General features: G+C 32.8%; 1 protein-coding gene across 2 annotated transcripts in view; it reads right to left on the bottom strand.

The window, feature by feature from the left end:
• Positions 1-1,385: 1,385 nt before the first annotated feature.
• LOC135197088 (PAN2-PAN3 deadenylation complex subunit pan3-like) overlaps positions 1,386-21,364 on the bottom strand; it is a 331,370-nt gene continuing 311,391 nt past the window's right edge. For both annotated transcript variants that reach the window (XM_064224045.1, XM_064224046.1), the window contains one exon: positions 1,386-20,617. In XM_064224045.1, the coding sequence (XP_064080115.1) occupies positions 20,489-20,617 (129 nt within the window). In that variant the 3' untranslated portion in view covers positions 1,386-20,488. The remainder of the gene's footprint in view (positions 20,618-21,364) is intronic.

Genomic DNA, 21,364 nt, shown 5'->3' with positions numbered 1-21,364 from the left:
TAAGGGTCAAATAGAGAGGATTATTATTATTATAAATGATTAATTTATCCAGCCCTCAGAGCCTAATAAAGCCTCTTCTTGGGCTGGTTTTCAGGAACTAATCCTGAAAAAAAACTATTTTGAAAACCGATTTTATATAGGAACATGACGATCTTATTAAATAAGAAAGGAACATGACGATCTTATTAAATAAGAAATCTTTGCCTCCAGTAAGAATGCCTTTTACTGTTGGGTTTTGAAAATAAATGCTTCTTTGTTGGTTCCAAATTGGATATTCAACATTAAGTGTTGGACAGTCATTGGATTTGACATTAAATGACCATGTGAAAATTTAGTATTGCCTATACGTAGTCTTTAGCTCTCTCTTTTTAAGACAATTACATCCAAGAAAATTTATAGTTCTCAGTTTATTTGTAGTTGTTACTGATGTCAAATCAGTTTGCCAGTCTTGATATATTAAGGACTTAATAGATTTTACCCAGTCTGATACAAATGAGAGGAGACAGATGAGAATGACCATTTCCGAGGTCAAAATTACTCAAGTGTGCATGTTCTTTTGATATGACGAACTCCATATTCAAACAGGTTTTATTTTTTTCTCTTTTTTCATATGTTCATTGTTCCACATAAATATTGCAAAAATTCTACACTGAAGGAAAATTTTAACACATCTGTTAAATTGCAAATGTGGAGCTTTTTTTTATAATACTTAGTTTTTGTGGGTATTTACAGTTTTTGGATAATAAAAGTACAGACACCTGCTTTATCGATAATTCATGGTGAGGGAGGATGCGTTATGTTTACATTTACTTGATTTAAAAATTCTTATTAACTCTTATCTGGAAATGGTGGTGGATGATTGTTTATAAAAATCACTCTGATTGAAAGGCCGTTAGTTTGAGTTACTCACAATGATCTTAGAGAGAGGAGACTAGCAATTAAACTGTAGAGAGAGTATATGCAAGGACTTAAAACTCCAGAACAGATTTAAATCTATGCTTTTCATAAGTCTGATGCTAAGCCATGTCTGAATTTGGCTTTTAAGTATGAAATGTATGGAGTTTTAATACCACCTAGGAAAAGTTTCTTTATTCACTTCTTTTTGCATTTGGAGGCACTGTGAAAAACATATCCAAAATACAATGATGTTAGTCAAAAGAAAACTGTGACAATTAAAAGACAAAATTATTGAGTGCATTTTAGCTGAGTAGAGAAGGGACACGATAAAGAACCTTTTGCACAGTAGGAGAGAAATGGGTTATGAGAAAGAAATGGACACAGGTCTTGCTAAAATGTGAAAAGAAAACAAGCGTAGTTTTAAAACCCTCTTACTATAGGTATTCCTATGGTGAAAGACGATGAAGGTTAAATATATTAATGTCCAAAACCTTTCTCATCTTTATTTACGAATAGTTACAATAATAATCATACAATGAAAAATATATCTGTATATTACAAAACCTCCTCAAACTGTACAGGTTTGTTAATTATCAGAACAAACCAAACTTACATATGAATCACTGGGGCTGTGAGGCAACAGTTCGGACAGACCTTTTTAATTTCACCGGTTTCATTTAGGGATTTGAAGCTTAAAACACCAATTTAATTTACTATATTGATGATGTGCATGAAAAAAATTATTTTGAGAACTGATACCTTCATATGGTATTATTAAGTCTTTCCAACACTGGAAGATATAGCTAAGACAAGGATTAAGTGTTTAAAGCAAAACTAATTCTATCGCAACATGACGTGCATTGAAGACGTTTAAAATATATGACTTGCATTACCTCTAAACATTCCACTTTACACTTCATAGCTAACTGTAAAACATCACAGCTCTACACAATTATTCTTTAATATTGCAGTATACACTTCATGAGTATTAATTAGCCATTGACAGTGGCATGACACATGACCTGAGCTACTAAATGAAATTCCAAATCTAGCTTGAAATAGATGTTGACTATTTGCTGTACTTAAGATTCTTTACACATGAATAATCAGACCACAAAAATTCTAAGAAATATGCCCATCAGAGGTAAGAAATATTAAAGAGGGGTATGAGATCAGGTAATGGTTTGAGCAACACCATAAAAACTTAAATACCACTCACTAACCACAATGTACAAACCTTTAAAAATTTACTCTTGAAAAGGCTACGGGAATATGTTTAACACTGCCTTATTATCTATTTCCATTAAATCAGAGTTATATTCTCTCAAAATAACTGAATTGTGTACTGCTTGCTGTACAATTACATAGTGTACTGTGATCACTTACAGCCCCAGAGTTCAGACATAAGATGTTAACAATAGCTGGCATAAATGTAAAACAGATGATGCAATGTCAACCAAAATCTAATAATATTGATCTTGCAAGGTACATACGGGGAGGGTGTTATCTCTAAAGTAATAAAAGCTGCCAATATTAAAACAAAATCTAAACATAAAGTTTTTTCAATTTGATAAATCTAAAGTACAGAAATGGTCCCATCCTTATACAAATAAAAAAAAAAAAAAAAAAAAGACACTAAAATGTACATTATATTTTTGTGCAAAACATAGCAATGAAAAAGTTTGTTCTGTGGGATTGGGTCTGACATACTGTTATTTCAAGGAGTTAACCTGCAAATTATACTGTGCAAGATTTTTCGTACATACCAATTACAAGAATTGTATGGATGTGCTAAGATTTGTACTTTAGTTTGTGATCAGTTATCAAAATAGTTTAGACATAATGGAAGTACATGTGAAATGAAATCATGATACTCCATGTGACTGCAAACAAGTTAAAATCCTGAAATTAAAGGTTATTGCAACACTGGAGATCTTACAAGGCAGTAAATCAGCAAATTACCTTTAATACAAATACTTCCTTTAAAGCAGTGATTATTGGAATATATATGGATTCTAGGGGAGTGGCAGTGGGAAATTAGCTTTCTTGTCTTCACAATAAAACAAATATAATTCTCTGTACCGGACTATCAAAGAAAGTTTCATAGAAAAAGACGGCTGAAAAACTCTGTACACAAAAATAATACTTGTCATATATACTGCATATTGTCTGAAATTGATTTTACATTACCACTTAATGCGATAGGACTGGACGCCAAATAGCTTAATACCCTGAACAATAAGCCATCTTAGAAAAACTGTAAAGTCAAATCTTCTGTCCAAGGCAGCATTTCCACATTGGTCAAGCAAAAGCTTCCAAAAAAAGTAAAAGATAAGAAGCTCATAAAAAACTTGCAATCAGCCATACTAGCACTGGCAACAAGTTGAGTAACACTGCCATTACAATCTTATTGTTGGAATAATATCACTTTCCACTTTAGCAGTAGGTCCAGAGCACAGGGATTCAATACTCACCACATACATATATTCATTGCTTATTACACCAGGAAAAAAATATGCAAGTAAGGTGCATAAAATATTTAGTGTAAATGAATGTTTTACAAGAACACAGTATTTCTCAATCATTACTATAAAGCAAACAATCCACTTAGAGATGAAACTGCATTTATCATCTATCAAGAAATTTAACAAATATTAAATCAAGCTGTTCACTGAAATAAGCATCATCATGTCCATTGTGACAACCAAAAACTTGAAAGCTAATGACATAAAAATCCTCCAGTAGTGGTCTGATGAAAGAGATGCATTGTTTTCTTTTGCCTTATAATCACAATATTTTTCTAGTTAGCATGTAAGAGAGCCAATGCTGGATAAAACACAACAGTACAGAAAATATGGGAAAACTAGATATTTGTGAAGTTCATCCAGAATGAGAAATAACCAAAGCTCATAACACTTTAAGTCTACATACACAGGACTTATAATACTCTTACCACTTAAACTATCCCCTAGCAGGCATACAGATTAAATAAATGCTGAGAAAAGAAAACAAATACCTACAAAGTAAATTCAATTACTGAGAAGAAAACAAGGCAACATCCTTAAATATCTGAAGAGAGAATTACAGTATGCAATGTCAATTCTAAACTTTAAAAAAAATATTGGCCTATTTCAATAAGAGACAATAGTTTGCTCTTATCTCTTCTCTTATTATTAAGTAGTTTAATCAAACCATCAAGTTACACTTAAGTCTCACTGGACTAGGCTAAAGGCTTTGTCTTTAGTATGAGGCTTAACATTTGACCCAACAATTTACAGTCCTTTAAATAAAAATCTGATTACTGGATAAACTGAAAATTTCCTGAGTGGATTTATTTCCCAAAAACTAACTTTTGTTGTTGATTGAAACTTGGACATTCATCTAAGATATGTATCACTTTTTTTCCCCTCTAGTTCACTGATACTTATGAAAATAATCAATCAGCTTGCTGTTTTAAGAAAAACTTGTTATTTTTTCAATATAACCAACAAATAAACTTCAATTATTTTCTACAATTTTTACAGAGCTACATTAACATAACTAAGTTAGAACACATTCATTAAATGAGCTACATCAATGGTGTACAAAAGTTCAGTCTCCTCTTCTTTTACACTACAAGGTTTCTATGGAACTTCTATATCTCCTTCAGACCATCTGCACTTTGCAATCAAAACAGATATCATTCCTGTATTCTCTGTGTTGTGTACCTCTGGTTCTAGTGTATGTAGCTGAAGGTAAACAATTTGTAATCTTATAATCTTATTGCCTAAAACAAACAGTCTATGATTCATGTGACTTCATATTTGGGAAACTGCACTATTTGAAAATATAGCTTTTAATGCTTTGAAGATATGCTGTATATATCAATGTTGAGGTCACAGCACTTGAGCATTACTTTTATTTCTGCAAAACATGGACAGCATTCTTTATAAAACACTTGGTACAGTACTTTAGCTTTATAAATCTACTTTTGTTACAGCTCTACATGGACTCTCAAAGCAAACTTCAAATAAATGTTTGATCCACATATATTTTATGAATTGTTGCATTTCATACTGTGATTCAGAGTACCATAATTAACAATTTCAGTAATGCAGTGGTCCCCCGTATTTGCGGGGAGATGCATACTAGACAACCCCCGCCCCCCCCCGTGAATAGTTAGAACCCGCAAATAGTTGGAACCCCTATGAAAATGCTTAAAACCTCCTATTTTGTTAATTAAAACTCATGAAAAACCCACTAAAAATTTTAGACCTGTTTTTTTTTAAATAGCTTTATCACAAAAAGTACATTTTATGATGAAATTGATAAAAAAAAACAGGAATTTACGGATATTTCTCATAGAAAAATACAGCGAATAGGCAAATTTTCTGAGAATAATGGGGAGAAATGTTCTAGAGAGAAATCCACGAATCCGTGAGTCCGCAAATCCAGAGAACACGAATACGAGGGGATCCACTGTACTAATAATATGTATATCTTTTACAGATTATAAAACAAGAAACCTAAATTCAATCAATCTCTGAAGACAAAACTTCATGGTTAAGGCCTATTTGTAAAAATTGGGTAAGCACAGTTTCTCAAAGTAAAACATGAAAAACAATCCCAGTATCAGCAGGTGCTCTTACGAAAGCAGAACAATTGGGGAGACATTGTTTAAGGATTCCTTAGATTTATTGATGAACCAAAAAGTGAGTGTACCCAAAGAAGAATAAGTTTTATAGTCTACGTGCACTAATTTCACGCAAGTCAAACAACAAAAATGCCACATCAAACAATGTACAGGAAAATTTGGTAAGAAGAAGGAAGACTGGAAAGAATTATTAAGCAAGTAATACTTCACCATAATAATAAGTAGTTTGAGTAAATCAGCACATCATACACTCTAGGCAATACTGAAGAAAAGAAAAAAAAATACAATAGATACAAAAATGACGAATAATTGATTGTGACCTTAAGTAGACTTTTCAGCTGGTATAAAAATTTTCATAATGTTACAGTGTTAAAACATTTGTCTTGCCATTCAGAAACTTTTTGAAAATGAATAACTAACCTGTATAGATTGTGCAAAACAAGTATTTCTCAATTTCATAATCTTCAAAATATGACAATATATTAAAATCAAACACAAGGGTGTTATCAATAGATGCTGCCTAAAATAAAAAAAAATATGGATAAAAAGCTCATCATCTACAATCTCAACTGCAAAAGGATATCAACAATAGACTAAGACTGTATTGTCAAAGGGAAGTGGTACCTGTAACCTGTGGCATCATTTAGCATGCACATTCAAGTATACATGCTAACAAAGAGACTCAAGTTGAGGACTGCAGAAAAAAAGCTGTCTCGCACATCAGCCCTCCATACCATACCAAATAAAAAACTTTTCTTTAGCTATCAGTTTACAATCATAAAGCACTTAACAATGCATATGTTTCCTGCATACGTACAACTGAAAAAAATGATCTGGCTGTTGGTAAGGTTGACCTTAAAACTATTTGCTTTGCAGAATGATCATAAAATCCATTCATACAGCATACAGACATAACTAAAGGATTCAAAATTTGGAGAGTGTTTCCTTAAGTAAGACAGCCTTATAAGGCTCCTTTAGTTATTACAGACTCTATACGAATTCTAAGAAAGTGGCTTGTTCAACACCATGCTTAAAGCAGGTCCAATATTGCCATGGTTAACCAGTTATCAAAGACCTGTTATAATACTTCAAAAAAAGACTACACCACTATAAAACAGTTGCAATAAACATAGTGGCAGTTAATTCTAAAACTATCATCTGCTATGCACTAGCAAGCCACTGAGCACTTGAAGCCAGTTCAACAATAAAATGACTTTGCTGGAAGCTGAAATAAATCGGTCATTCTCATGTGTTCCACATCACCTCACTGGTTATGAAATACAATGCAATGCATGAAATATTCCATGGAAGCTCCATACAATAAAAGTTCATCAGCTTCCTTCAGTTAGTCCATCACCATTGTCACTAAAAAAATCCACCACCACAGTTCCATCACACTCTCACCAGTTTTACTTATTTCCACAATTGTTAGTTCTCTTTTCCACAACATAAAACTTTTTTATGGAGAACCCAAGCCACAAAGGCACTGTCTTAAATCTCCACTGAATGACTGTCCCAATAATATCTGGAAGGACACACCACAGCTCTATGAAAAGTAATTTTCACATCACTTTATTTCAAAGCCATATCTCACATAAATATGGATAAAAAAGAAATAATGGTAACAATCTGCATTTCAGGACAAATTTACAATATACTCACACAGCTGATATGTACTTGAATCTCAAAGTATAGAGCACATTGTACATTTCACCAACAGAACACTTTGAGGTTGCATCATTGGAGAGCTTTGTACAGAAGGTGCATGGATGGTTTATTTTATATAAAACTTCATTTTCATTTAAAAGGCAATTGTCTTCTGATTAAATACTATAGGACTGATCTTCAATTTCAAGATGTGCAAAGAATCAGGGTAAATACACAACATATGACTAACATTAAGCATATTAAAATAGAGAATAAAAAATTAAATGATCCTGTCAATTTACTTATGGGTCAGATGTCAAATAGAAAACGATAAAGTTTACATGGAAATTTTTAAGAAAGGAACTGCATGCGGCAAGGAAATTCCTCACACATCTGTATTAGAATCATGACTTTCTGTTAAAACTGGTAAATTCATTCGAAAAGGTAACTTGATCAAAACTTTTTTTTATCCTATATATGAGAGAAAAAAAAAGGCACATAGACCCTGGTTAAAGGAAGGATTATGGTGAATTACCAAATTCTTCTCATCTCCAAGTGAACCAAAGCCAGTCAAACTAATAACACCAATTCCACAGGCAATGTCAGAGAACTGAGAGATGTAATTGTGTATAATCAAATGATGATAACCCTATCAGTATCTAAACCTCAATTACCGAACAGCGGAATTTAGATCTTCTGCCACATTTCTAGAACTACAGTTTACTAACCTACCTTATTTTATATTAGATGTTCTTGGGGAATGGACGGTGACTTAATAACATCACAACGCCCTTGGTCATTGTCAAAACAAAGCCATTTCACAAGAAAAGTGAATAATTAGATTTCACTTAATAGCAGTCTTTTTGTCCAGGAATCTAACACTAGACCCCTGACTATCTTACATGTTAATTTACCTAATTGCAACCATCAACAGGAAAGTGAGGAATACCAATTTGATTTCAGTGATTTCTTTTTTAGACCTATTCCAGATCTTGAAATTTGACTCATTTCTCCAAACAATAACAACTATAGCACATATTTTCCCCATCCTACAACACACAATTACCTGCAAACCAACAAAAAATATTCAGTATTTAACAAAGCAAGTATTGTCTAAGTATGCCATTTACAGTGCTTAACAAACTTGATAACATTAAAAAATTGCTGATGTACATAAGAAAATAATTGATAACATTGTAAAAAATGGCTGATGTACTTAAGAAAATTATGAAATGAATGGAGCTACTTTGACAGCTAAACATTTCATAAAGTTTACACAATCCCCTTCATCTGAAGCTAGTGTTGGGAATTAAGTGAAATGAGTAAAATTGAAGCCTCATGAAAGTTTTACAGTGATATCAAAAAGCGAGGTAGCTGACTTTGTTTAATTATTTAGTGAAGAGTGAACTTGAGCCCAGGTAATAATTAAGTCTCAGCTGTTACAATTATAATATAGTCATATTGCTAAATAGCTATTTTACTTCCAAAAATCCTATGATTAAGTTACATTTTTCATATTACATTCAATATAATCAGAAAATTGTCCAACCAGAAATCTTTCTAACATGAGCCCTACAAGAAATTGGGACAGTACTATCCTGTAGCTATATAAAATAGTAAATACAATTAGTACTATGTGGGCAAACTAAAACTGAAATTTTAGCAAAACATCTTTATCAAAAGCAAATGACTATCCCATGCAACATGACATCTTGAAGACTGGTTCTACCCTTAGAAAGCAGACATATATAATGCTTAACAGCCTGAATATTCTTGCTTCTTTATTACAGTATTTAGGCAGGTGCTCATTTCCTGAAGATGAAAATCAAGGTTCCAATGCAATTCCTAGTTGATCAAACTTAGTGAAAACACAAGTATTTTCCTCTTGATTTCTGAACTATATTTCAATACTCTGCTTTGTGTACATCACTAATTGTTTCAAGGATTCTCTCCTACTGGGTAGTTTAATATATAAATTTTGAAAAGAATTAACGACTGGTTTTACAGCTACAAGGTATATGGTCCAACATAAGGCTACCTGCACAAAAAAATCTGTTGCAGACACTAAATTTAGTTTGGGTTTGTGTATATAACACATTGTGTGTCTATGCAAGTCAAATCATATCCTGAACAGCAAAATGACCTTATAATGGTGATTACTCATAGCGAAGCAGGATCACATGAACTACGGCTTACTTGGAACTCCCTTTCTTGTAAAATCATTGTACAGTCAACCCCCCCTATTCACAGACTCATAATTCACTGGCTCGCCTATTGGCGGATTTTTGCGTAGCACATACATACACACTATTCACAGAAAACGAGCCTATTCACAGTATTTTCTAGTGAAAATTTTTCACTAATTACCGTATTTTCATAAAATTTTCATGACTAAATGCACTTTTTGCAATAAAATATTAAAAGAGTCAGGTATAAGCATTTTTGGATGGTATCCCTTGTTTGAACTATCAAATTAGGCAGTTACATATAAGCATTTTTAGAGGGGTTCTAAGTATTCGCAGATTTTAGCTATTCTCGGGGGACTGGAACACATCCCCATGAATACAGGGCGTTTCCTGTACTGTTTCTATAGAAAAAACAAACCATTGCTAAACAATACTGACTGGCCATTTAAAAAAATGATGCTCTTTAAGATGTGTCAGTGGCTACATGGTAACTAAATCATAAACCATTCAAACTAACAAGATCTGAACTTTTACTAGGCATTAGGGGTCTAACTGGATACAGTAGTGAGAGCTTTTCAAGTTTTTCACAGAGATCAATGAGCCACAGGATGGCAACTGGTATTGTAGTATAGTATAACTCCTAAATCTGGGACAAATGTAGTAATAAGTTATGGAGCAAATGATGATGCTCATGAGTTTGCCAGGGAGTCCTATTGTTCGTCAATAAAGCAAAGGTCAGAGGGATTACTGTCTATATGGCAGGGTTCTTTGGAAAGTACTTCTTACTATTTTCAATAGTATAATCATTGCTTTAATGAAGAAGGGCAAGAGGAAAGACTAACAAGGTTACGTAGCTAGAAGAGGATTTCTTAGAAGGTTCATGAGGAGTTTTAATAGGACAACAGAGGCCTCTGGTAAGGTTCCCAATTTGGTCAAGTATATGTTCCCTTTTGAAACAAATTAAAATACTGGAAGAAATCTTGTAAATTTGGAAGTGTTCTTATGTAGGAATAGAACTCAAAATTAAGGAAAAAGGTTCATAAACCTGGAATTAGTGCTCACAGAATTGGGAGATGGCTAGTTTTATACAATGTTTGGAGTTATAGGGGATGAGCCCTTCCAAGGATTTGGATGTTAAACCTGAGCCTCGGTGGAGAGCAAAGCTTTTGGCAGGAGAGCTTGAAGTTTGTAAGTGCCAGAAAAGATAGTATCTTTGATGGAATGTGTTAGGAGCATATAAAAAGAAAGTTAAGATTTACACTCAGCTAAGTAACTTTCAATGACCTTATTTACAGCTGCAGCCGTCCCTAGGAACCTTGTTTCTCTTGCATATGAAGAGTTAGCTTGAGTTCACCACAATGAAAGGTTTGAAGAGAAAGTCCTTATGCAAATGTAAAATCTTCCAATAGTTCATGGAACACCTGAGGTTTTAAATAAGTGCTGCATGAATAACTTTTCACTTGATGAAGGATCAATCCTGTAATTTGTACATCTTCCAAGTTCCAACATCCAATGCTGAGCATCTTTCACTGAGGCTAAGGGCAACTAAATGGAAACCAGTATGGTACCAGTTTAAAGAGTGGACAATAGAGAAGATGACCAATAACCTGAGAATTTTGAAAGGAAACAAGCGCATAGAAAGAATTGGCTAGCATCCTGCATGGTAGTATTGGTAGTTAAAGGATACTCTGCCAACTCAGAACCCTTCTTCAAGGACTCTAATTGCTACCATAGACCATAGGTATTTCCTGTCTACGGCTATGATGAAGCTGACAAACAATCTCAAATTATTTTGTGTCTACCCACGGGAATGACAAGCTGAGACAATGAATGGCAACTACTGAAGACTACTATTGTGTGTACTGAACTCCAGTAATAGAATGAGAACTCCATAGCTTATGTTAAAACCACCTAGCCGTGGTTGAATCTTAGTCATTAAGTCCCTGGAAGCTAAAGTTTCACAGGGCTCCATGACCTGAGATGTGAAGACCCTTTACCTTAGCATGATGACCCTCTATGTGAGGGTAGCCTCCTCCTTACTAACATTATCAGTTTATCAAAACTAAATATACTTGAGTCTAGGAGATAACATGCAAGATAACCCACGACATCTTGCAACTTTAAAGTCGACTAGATAACCTGAAAATGTTCAGTATTCCAACAAAATTACTAGGGATTTACATGCAAATCTTGCCATTTACAGTCATTAAAAGTACAACATTATTTAGTAGTTTAATCAAACCAACAGGTCAAAATTTGTACCTCAAATGGGCCAGCCCAAAGTGCTTGTCTTAGATAACAGAACACCTCCTCTCAGTCCTTTAAAAATTAAATTTAGATAACAGAGCAAAATAAAAATAACATCCTTAAAAATTTCTCTTAATGGATTTATTTCCAAAATTTGAGTGTCTCTCTCAGACGGTTGAAGACTGGATATTCACACATGCATAACTGCTATTGTTGACCTGCATTCTCTGCATACAGGGACTGAGTCAAGCAGGAGAATTCATAAAGTATCCAATTCTGACAAAATTACTTCAATGAGTTTCTTCCTGCTGGTCTCTATTACCCACATTACTATTATCATCATTATTATAAATTAAGAGTTTAATCAGACCACTGAGTCAACTTAATGCTCACACGGCTCACCCAAAAGGGTTTTGTTTTTAATAATTATGCTAGATCTTATCTATCACAGCTTCAAAAAAATTCAAAAACTCAATAAACTGAAAATGAGGACGGTTCCTACATTTCTTTCAAAGATTTGTTTCCAAGACTTGTTATATGTTGTTAGTTAAATGTTACTTCAGCATTTAGGGATTGGTTAATGTTGGCTATTCATCAGATACTCATGGGTCAGACAATCTTGACCAACTCCAAGGCAGCATATTACGTGCATGTAGCAATCTTTTAGGAATAAAGAATTCTGCCATCCAGCAGCTGAAGATAACTAATCACTAACAAAAAATAAATAAATTTTGATCTTGTCACATTGGACACAACTTTGGTTGCTTTGCTGTCATGCTTATCTTCCTTTGTGCCCACATAGCCAGGGATCCAACATACCTCAACATCTACGTACACCAGCTTCATATGTGTGGAATGTAAACGGTTGGCTGTACAAGAGAATATTGAAATTGTTCTGAAAGGCTTCAAATGAGCTTTTAAATTTACTGCACTCAGTTCTACTACTGGAAAAGTAATATTGTTTGGTAAAGAATTGATCTGCTTATCAAGTGAAATGGAAACAAATCCTACAACTGAAGGAAATTTGGGAACTTCAGTATAAACTGCAGTGTGAACTTTTACATCTTATGTTTTGTTGTTTGTTTTTATTTTTTGAAGCACATGCACATTTTGCAGATAAATGCAAATGCATACAAAGTTTGACCTTATGTGTAAACCAGAAAAAGGCAGCTGTAGTTCTGGAGAAAATCCTATCTTGTGCCATATATTATGTTTTACTGAAATTCATTATGCTAAGAAATTGGCCTATGTTGGAAGAACCAATAATCTAGCCAAAATTCTTTTGCAATGAGGTTCTTTTTTCTGATTTATATTAGTGCCTTACACTCATGTAGTAAGAATAAATAACCAATAGTTTTTTATATATAATTTGGAGTTCACAACGCATCATGAAAGTGATGATAGCATTGTTTTAAAAGCTTCTATTCAAACCAAGACAGAATTCCTAAATCCCCACTTAACAAACATTACAGAAATGGTGGTAAAAATAGAACATAATATAAAAACACCAAAAAAGCAACAAATGCAAACTGATATGATAATTAATAAAACATCTGCAAATGGAGAAAGGAGAGATAAAATATAAAATTATTGAAATTAAGTCTAACAACCAGCAACCAAGCATAATCTGACTCAAAAAGGGACTACAAGAAAAGCAACAATGTGTGAGAAGTTACCCCGCACCTTTATGAACAACCATCAATCAGGTTATTTATCCAGAACTTCGTTCCCCTTCATAAGATTACCCTAAATGTTTATGAACATGAATGGTTTGTACTCTTACATGGACAAGTATTATTACAGTTATACAGCTTACACAAAGTTTTAACATAATTTGATTAAGTTCTTCTAAGAATGAATAACAGCAATGCAAAAGCTGTAACACTACTACTGAAAATCTGAGTAATCAAAATTGCTGTTTTATTAGTAATGACTGTAGACCACTTTGAACTTACAATGTAAACATGGTAAGGAAAAGAAAGGGGGGGAAACTATCGAGATAATCTTGATGATGAATTTGTGCTTTTCAGATTACATATTATTAAGTATTCTTATAAAACTTCAAGTTAAACTTCAAAAAGAATGTTTGGCATCCTTCCTTGTCTCATTTATGAACAAATTATTGGAATAAATAAAAATAAAAATCAAGTCCAATTAAGCTTACCCAACTGTCAAAAACATCTTGAACATGGTTGTCAGTAACATGGGAACAGAAGAGTTCAGGTTTTCACTGTTCATGAATGAATAATGAAATTAATACACTTTCAGATTTGTGCAGCTCATACATAGCAAGAATTGGGATATAAACAGGATAATCTGAATGAATGAAGTAAGAATTTGTTTCAATGTACATAAACAAATCAGATGCAAGGTTCAAATGCTATTCTAAATTTCATGCCTATGGGTGGAGAGAAAATTCAAATTTCCAATGAACAAAAAATAACTTCATCATATCCCTTAATTAATGCTACTAACTGCACAATAAAATGGGAAATTTCAGTAGAAATTAAATGAATTGCAAACTAAGGTTAATTGAAAAGCATTTGTATCCTGTAAATAAAGTAGTATGTAGTCTCAAAGACTTCAAAATGAAAGAATTTGTCTATTCAAAAACAGCCTAAAGACTTATCTCTGTCTACAGACAATTTAATTTTCCATGCCATTTCCTCTTTTTGAGAGGAGAGAGGTGAGCGGTAGTGTATTTGTAATTATCAATATCCAGGCATAAATAATGTCAATCCTGAAAGTCAAAATAATGCATCCAAAATGGTCATATTAGGGAAAAGTGAATAAAATTCTGAACTGTGAACTTATGCTAAATTGTGATCTCATATGTATCTGAATGCTGAAAATTTGTATCATGATCCTAATTTAGGGACTTCCAGTCATGAATGCAAAACATGGCAAGTTTTTTAAAAGCTGGCTAAGCTAATTTTACACAAATGATAAATCACTAATAGAGCATGAAGCCAATTTAAATATATCAGCAGAACTAAAATATTTATAATTTATATTGTGAACATGTATAGCTCCTTGATGGCATCCAAATTCCTTCTGGACAAAATAGCAAGATGTAACGACATGCTTCACAGTGTAAAACTTTCATTTTATCATACATGTTAAGCTACAAGACAGGCATGATCTATATTGTAATTAAAAATTCATAAACGCATCAAGAAACTTAAAAACATACTGTATTTCTAGCAATCTTAAAAGAACTGTGTGTGAAATACACGACTAGCTCATGATGGAAAACAGGGATGTGTAATAAATTTCAATCTGACTTTAAATAACATAAAAACTAAAGGTTATCAAAAAAGCTTACCAAAGCTTACCATTACTCTTTGTGGAGTAAATTGTTAATAGTATATGACAAAAATAATAACCATATCCTTCATTACCCAGATTCTCTAGCCCTCAAAACTATTAAAACAGTGAGATTCTTTATATATCTATATTATATATTATCTTCTGTGTCAAAGAACCTGATAAAAACAATCCAAAAGGTATTCCCACTTGTCTCTTGACATTATACATCTTTTTCTGACCTATAAATATGTGATCATTTAATCTGACTAATGAATACACTGCCAAACTTTCACTTTTAAAACTCACCAATAAAATTTTGTGTGGTTTATAAATGTCAATGGATATTTGGCTGTAAACTTTCAAAAGTTTTCATTCAACACATTTGTGCTTAGCATTAAATCATTGTGATACTGTGAAAAAAATATTGCAAAAAAAAGGATAAATGCACACTCTTGAGATCTTATTCATGAGTTCAAAGTTATTCTAAAAATAAAATAAATTTTTCTTCTGGCTGAAAATCATACATTATGTACATCATAAGAAAATAAATACAGCATTCTCAAAACGCTAATGGAGCAGAATTTCATATATGCATTTTTCTTAGAAAAGTGGTTTATCTCTATATTTCACATACTGCAAATGATCAAATTTCATACAATGCATCCAAAATGTCACAGACCATAAGATCCAATACTTTAAATAAGAGAATGTGGCCATTGATAAGTACAGAGCAATACCAGAACTAAACATTATTGCTTCAATGTTCTTGAAAGACCAGATTTCACACCATGTAAACAACATACCACAGTGATCAAAGCTTGCAATCTTGTAAACTAAACTTCACCCTTTCCCATTAAGACTACGAGGCTAACTTGATTAATTCAAATAACTGATTTAGCTCAAATGATCAAGAAAACTTACCAGTACAGTAATGACTAAATTCAACGGCTAATATTTAAAAAAAAAAAACTTGAAAACTTTGTAACCTGTAGTTCCAAGAAACAATTTTTATGGCATCAAACATTTTTACAATGTCACTTCCTATCATTCCATCATTTGTGCATAAATTTCTTGTGTATGCCACTTAAGGAAGTAGTTTGGGCATGCGCCAATCTTACATGGGGAAGGCCATGTACTGGAGGCTCAAAAAGGAAAGTTTTACTGCTGGGATAAGATAAAAATATCATTTTTACAGAGTACAAGTGTAGCACTGCAACATCCAAAAACAATGGCTCACATCACTTAACTGCACATGAAATCTTATGCATCAAATTTGGAGTACTACTGTAGTTTTCTATATTGCAGAAATAAAACCCTTCAATAACTGATGTAATCTTCATGAGGTAGTCAATACTTTTCATATACAAGCATCTCAAAACTAAGTTCCTAAATATAAGACTATTTTTTACCAACATGCAAATTTCTTCTAAAGAGAATATTTCAAAAAGGCAGTAGTACCTCTATTTTCTTTCTTTAATTGTTGAATCACGAATGAACCTCATGAAAAGGCATCAAATACTTCACAGCTGTTATAAAGCTAAACATATGCCTCATACCCCATATGTTGACTCATTACAATACACCCTTCTTACTCTCTCTACTTGATAAAACTACCATAAAGATACTGATTTATGTTTTTAGTTATGACATTCTTTTAGTCTGCCATATCTTCCTTGTATCTCAGCATTACAATATTTCTTACTCTCTTTTATTATGCAAAAGTTTCATCAGTTTCATCACAGTTGTTTTCATGGTTTCTCTTTCAATAATACTGACAATAAGGTTCCCACAAACAAAAGTCAGCTAAACAACTGCTTCAACATTTTCATTTCCATTTCTCAAGCAAACTAAATCTATCCCAGAAATTTTGCAAGGTTCCTATGAACTTCCCTGCTTCACCTAATAAGTTTACATTCACTCTACAACTATCAGTGTCATTTAACCATGCTCATACATGCTGGTCCCTTCCATTCCGCCATCATTCACCCTTACATTAAACATCCAATTTCCTACCATCCATGTACTCCTACAAAACTATGCTATGTTACTTATCTTCACATTAAACTGTATTCTCTAAAAAACAGGATGAAATCATTTGTATAAGTTTGTAATGTCCCATTTATTAATGAATACTGCAGCATCCACAAACATCAGACATGTCCCCTTTTCATTCAAACTGTATTTATCCCATAAATACTTGCACCTCTATCTTGTAGTCTTTCCTAGCTACAGCCACAGACATTTCAAGTGCTTCATATGAAGAATACTTTTATACTAAACCATTTTCTGAAAAAAAAGAAAAAAAGGGGGGAAAAAAAAACTCGTAACTATTAAAGTACTATCTATAACATATGTATATCCTACTCCACATTCCATTTCTAAGCAATTTACCATAAACCTTCTGATTAATGCAAGCAAATGCCTTTTCATTTGCTTTAATGTAAAATCATATTTATCCTGAATTTGACAAGAAATTCAATGTATGCTGAGTCATCCCAAGCTTATTTTTTTTTACCAAAAAGTCATTATAATACTTGATTGTAATTATCTTATTGGCCAGCAAATGATACCAGACCAAAGTCTGGAAGTTTTCACACAAGGAAAAAAGATGATGATTTACAAGAGAAGTTAGGAGGTTCCTTTAACTCTAAATTTTCCCTGAAATTGTACATAAAAAATAACACTTCTAAATGGCTAATTGAGCCATGTTAATTACACAGTGCAGTGACTGAAAAATACCGTCAACAAAATGCAAGTGCAAGGGAAGTATTTTCCCTCCAACGAATTAGTATTTACAGATTTTCATTACCATTAATTTCAATTGGTAAAATCCTTTTATACATAATTAATGCACAGTACCAGCTTTTTATATCAATTTTCATTACCATGTTTTAAAACCTTTCCTAATATTTTCAGGTTTACAAAAATTAAAATTTTAATTATGCTTCTAATTTAGTTTAAAATGTGCAAGCCTGTTTCATAAAAGCAAAGACAACTGCTATCTACAAACAACTAAAGGAAAATGCTACAGGAATGCCAGAATGACATAAAAAAAAATAGACTGTCACATACAAGAGTGCCAAGTTCACTGGAATGTAACTTTCATAAATGATAAGGTAAAGGAGCTCCTTAATTATTTTGGAGGATTATGGCTGAAACAACTCTAAGAAATGACCAGGCAAAATAACTTGAATGAAATGCAACACACAAGATTGACACATGCAACAGCATTCTCTATCATATATCCTATTTTTCCACTGTAAGAATAAGATGATTACAGGTATTAACATTCGTTCTAATCAAGATCAGATTTAACTGAACTTATAGTTTGTTTCTGATATTTCAAAACTTCCTAATACTAGTATATGAATTGCAGGTCAATATTCTTTATGCATATACTGTGAAAAAATAAGCCTAATTCAGCACACAGTCATTCATTACTCACATGACATACCACAGAAAACTCTGCCTAAAACTACTGTGCACCATATTCACTTTGAAATAAAATTTGGTATTTACCTTTCTTATACAATAAAGACCAATAAGAGTAAAATACAAAAGAATTAGGAAACAGCTATGCAAACCCATCCTTAAAAAACAATGTTTTACATCTGTTAAGTACAATGCAATACAAGGACAGGTACAAATATTTTGTGGTGCTGCATGAAAATATATATATACGTATATGTTTAGTTCTATTTCAATCTACTGGTTTTATTTATCAGTATTAACTTGAAAAAGCAAGTTATAATTTTTGACTAAGTAAGTTTATTTCATCAACAGATGATTTTCAGATTCCTCTTGAAGAGATTTATAGTGTAATAACAGGCATTCCATTTTCCCACACCTTCTGTTGCCTTCACTTTGTTTACCATGATAATTGTCTAACCAAAATCTAAAATATACCGTGCTAACACAAAAACCATAATGCAAAGTATTTGACTAAGCATTAACTGATACTGAAGAAATTTAAGATACTCAAAATATATAATCTAATAAATGTATATTAGGACAAATAAAATTAATGACAGTCTGAGGTAAGTTTCCATCACCTCACGTTTCTTAAAAGTGGAACCACTTGAGGTCCACGTATTTATCACAGAATTCACATGTATATACAGTATATATAATATATATTTGCTATTAAATCTACCGAAATGTGTTTAAACATTCCAAAAGAATGTCAATTTCATGGTTTCATGAGACTTCCATTCAATATCAATGGTGGTCAGTTCCCAAGGCTGCTATCACAAGAGTCAGTCCATAGCTTGTCTCTCCATATCCCTGTTATACACTCCCTTGAAAATGAAAACTTTACGTTCCTTTTTAAAGTCTACTTATTTCACCTGTTTTTTCCTTATACCAAAATAAATTACCAAATCATAAGGCTTACACATGAGGTCTCAAAATCTCAATTGTCTAAAGGGTACTTCATTAAATATTGATTGAAGGGAAACTTAGTATCACACTATATAATTTCAAGGTTTTGGATATAGGAATATCAACAATATCACTAACCACCCACCAGAAAATTATGAGCAAAGACCTCTTTAAAACAAAAACAACTTAAACGCTAAGTTATGATAGTATCCCCATTACTCTAATTTTATTTGCATCTGCAACTATTGGTAGAGAGCTCTAAGCAAAACTTTCAGAGAAAATGCTAATGGGAAGACTTAACAAAGAAAAGCTGCAAATCCATAATAATGGCTACAAGAGGTTCAATGTTTTTATCCTTGTGATTTGTATTTTATTCCAAGAATCAATTAACTGTTGATACCCTTTCATCATATTTCAAGTTTTCAAAGAATTTAAAACTAGGTAAAAATATGATTCTTTGTAAACAATATCACATATATACTACAACCATAATATACCTAAGAAATTTTTTATTCAAGTCATATCCAATCCATTTTCAACATTGACTGTTACAGCTTTTCCCATTCAGTAAAGCCTTTCGCTTAGCAGATTCCAGTGGCCCTTCAAAGGTTTGCGTAGGCTACACAAGATACAATTGGCATTGCTCATTATGACATGAAACTATAAATTCTCTAGCCACTGTTGAGTAATTTAGTGGCAAGCTGATTTTGTATCTGTTTTTTCAGGACGTTAATGATGTAGACAAGAAAACCACCTGCTACTGTAAGAGAGCATCAACTGAGATTTCTATTTCAAAATAGCATAAAAAGCAAAATAAAAATGTTAAACTTGTCTTTTGGAAGGTGTCACACAAAAATGGAAACATTTTATGAAGATGAACAACTGTAGCCTACACTTGGTCTCTGCCAGAGCTTTAGCCTTGTTAATACCATCTAACAGAAGAATTCTTCCCTGTAATCTCATAGAGATCAATAAAGGTCAACAATCCAGGGAAGATATCCCAGCTCAACGTATTATTGTCTACCTTTAGGGAAGTTTCAATTTAGAAACTTCCAGAGATGATAAAAACAGTATAAGAAAACATCTTCACAATCTCATTAAATTAAAAGTCAATATCAACTTCTCAAAATTTCATCCACTTATAGTGTGCAACGTCACAAAAGAAGAAAAATAAATAAAACCAGACTCGCTAAGATAAACTAGTTTTATGTGATGATGCAGCCTGCAAGAGTTCATTAAAAGACCTCTCAAAACACCTCTTCAGCTCTGAATAGGATGTTACCAGGATGTTCTGCTCATCATGAGACATGAGACAAATCTGAAAAATGAATTTCCATTCAGTATTCTTGTAAGGTTTACCTAATACGAAATTTTCTAAAATAAAATTAATTTTTCCAATACAAATCCATTGCATTGCCTGGGGAGCCCATTTTGTCTAGCACATGATGTCCCTAGACAAAATTCTTGGAAGAGGAGAAGTAATGGCAGTGCTATATAAGTGAGTAGCATGCTTATGCAGTGACATCCATCAGGTTAACTTCCGACACAATGATTAAGAAGTAAGAAGGAGGGTCAAGTTTTATAAGCAATATGTTTGTAATAAAAATATTAGTTTAAAAAACAGGTTTTGACACAGGAAAAGCCTATTTTTGGTAGTCACTGTGAGTCCTCAAAGGAATTACACTCTCACGGTCTTCCTGAGGCTCCATACAACAAATCAACCGATTACAAAGAATCTTCTTATAGTTGGTCTCAGCCAAAATAGTGTTTGTTGGCACAGTGATATAATATAAAGGACTCAGGACAGAGGGCTCTATCTCTTGTCCTACAACAATTACCTAGGCTTCACATCTTACTTGTACAGATGTGACTATGACATTAGTCAGCACCAACTTCATTACACTCTGGTCTGTCCAAAACTTCACTAGTCTCCAAGATATGTTCCAGAAATTACGTTCAACTACACATTTTTTTCACTCACTTTATAATTCTATCTATGTACTTAGTTGGAAGACCCAATGAAAAGTTTTAGCTTCTTGAAATCTTAATGGGCAGGCTTATATTT

This window comes from Macrobrachium nipponense, chromosome 18 (assembly GCF_015104395.2).
Source record: "Macrobrachium nipponense isolate FS-2020 chromosome 18, ASM1510439v2, whole genome shotgun sequence".
NCBI classification, from domain to species: Eukaryota; Metazoa; Arthropoda; class Malacostraca; order Decapoda; family Palaemonidae; genus Macrobrachium; species Macrobrachium nipponense.
This window is presented reverse-complemented; position numbering and strand designations above follow the sequence as displayed.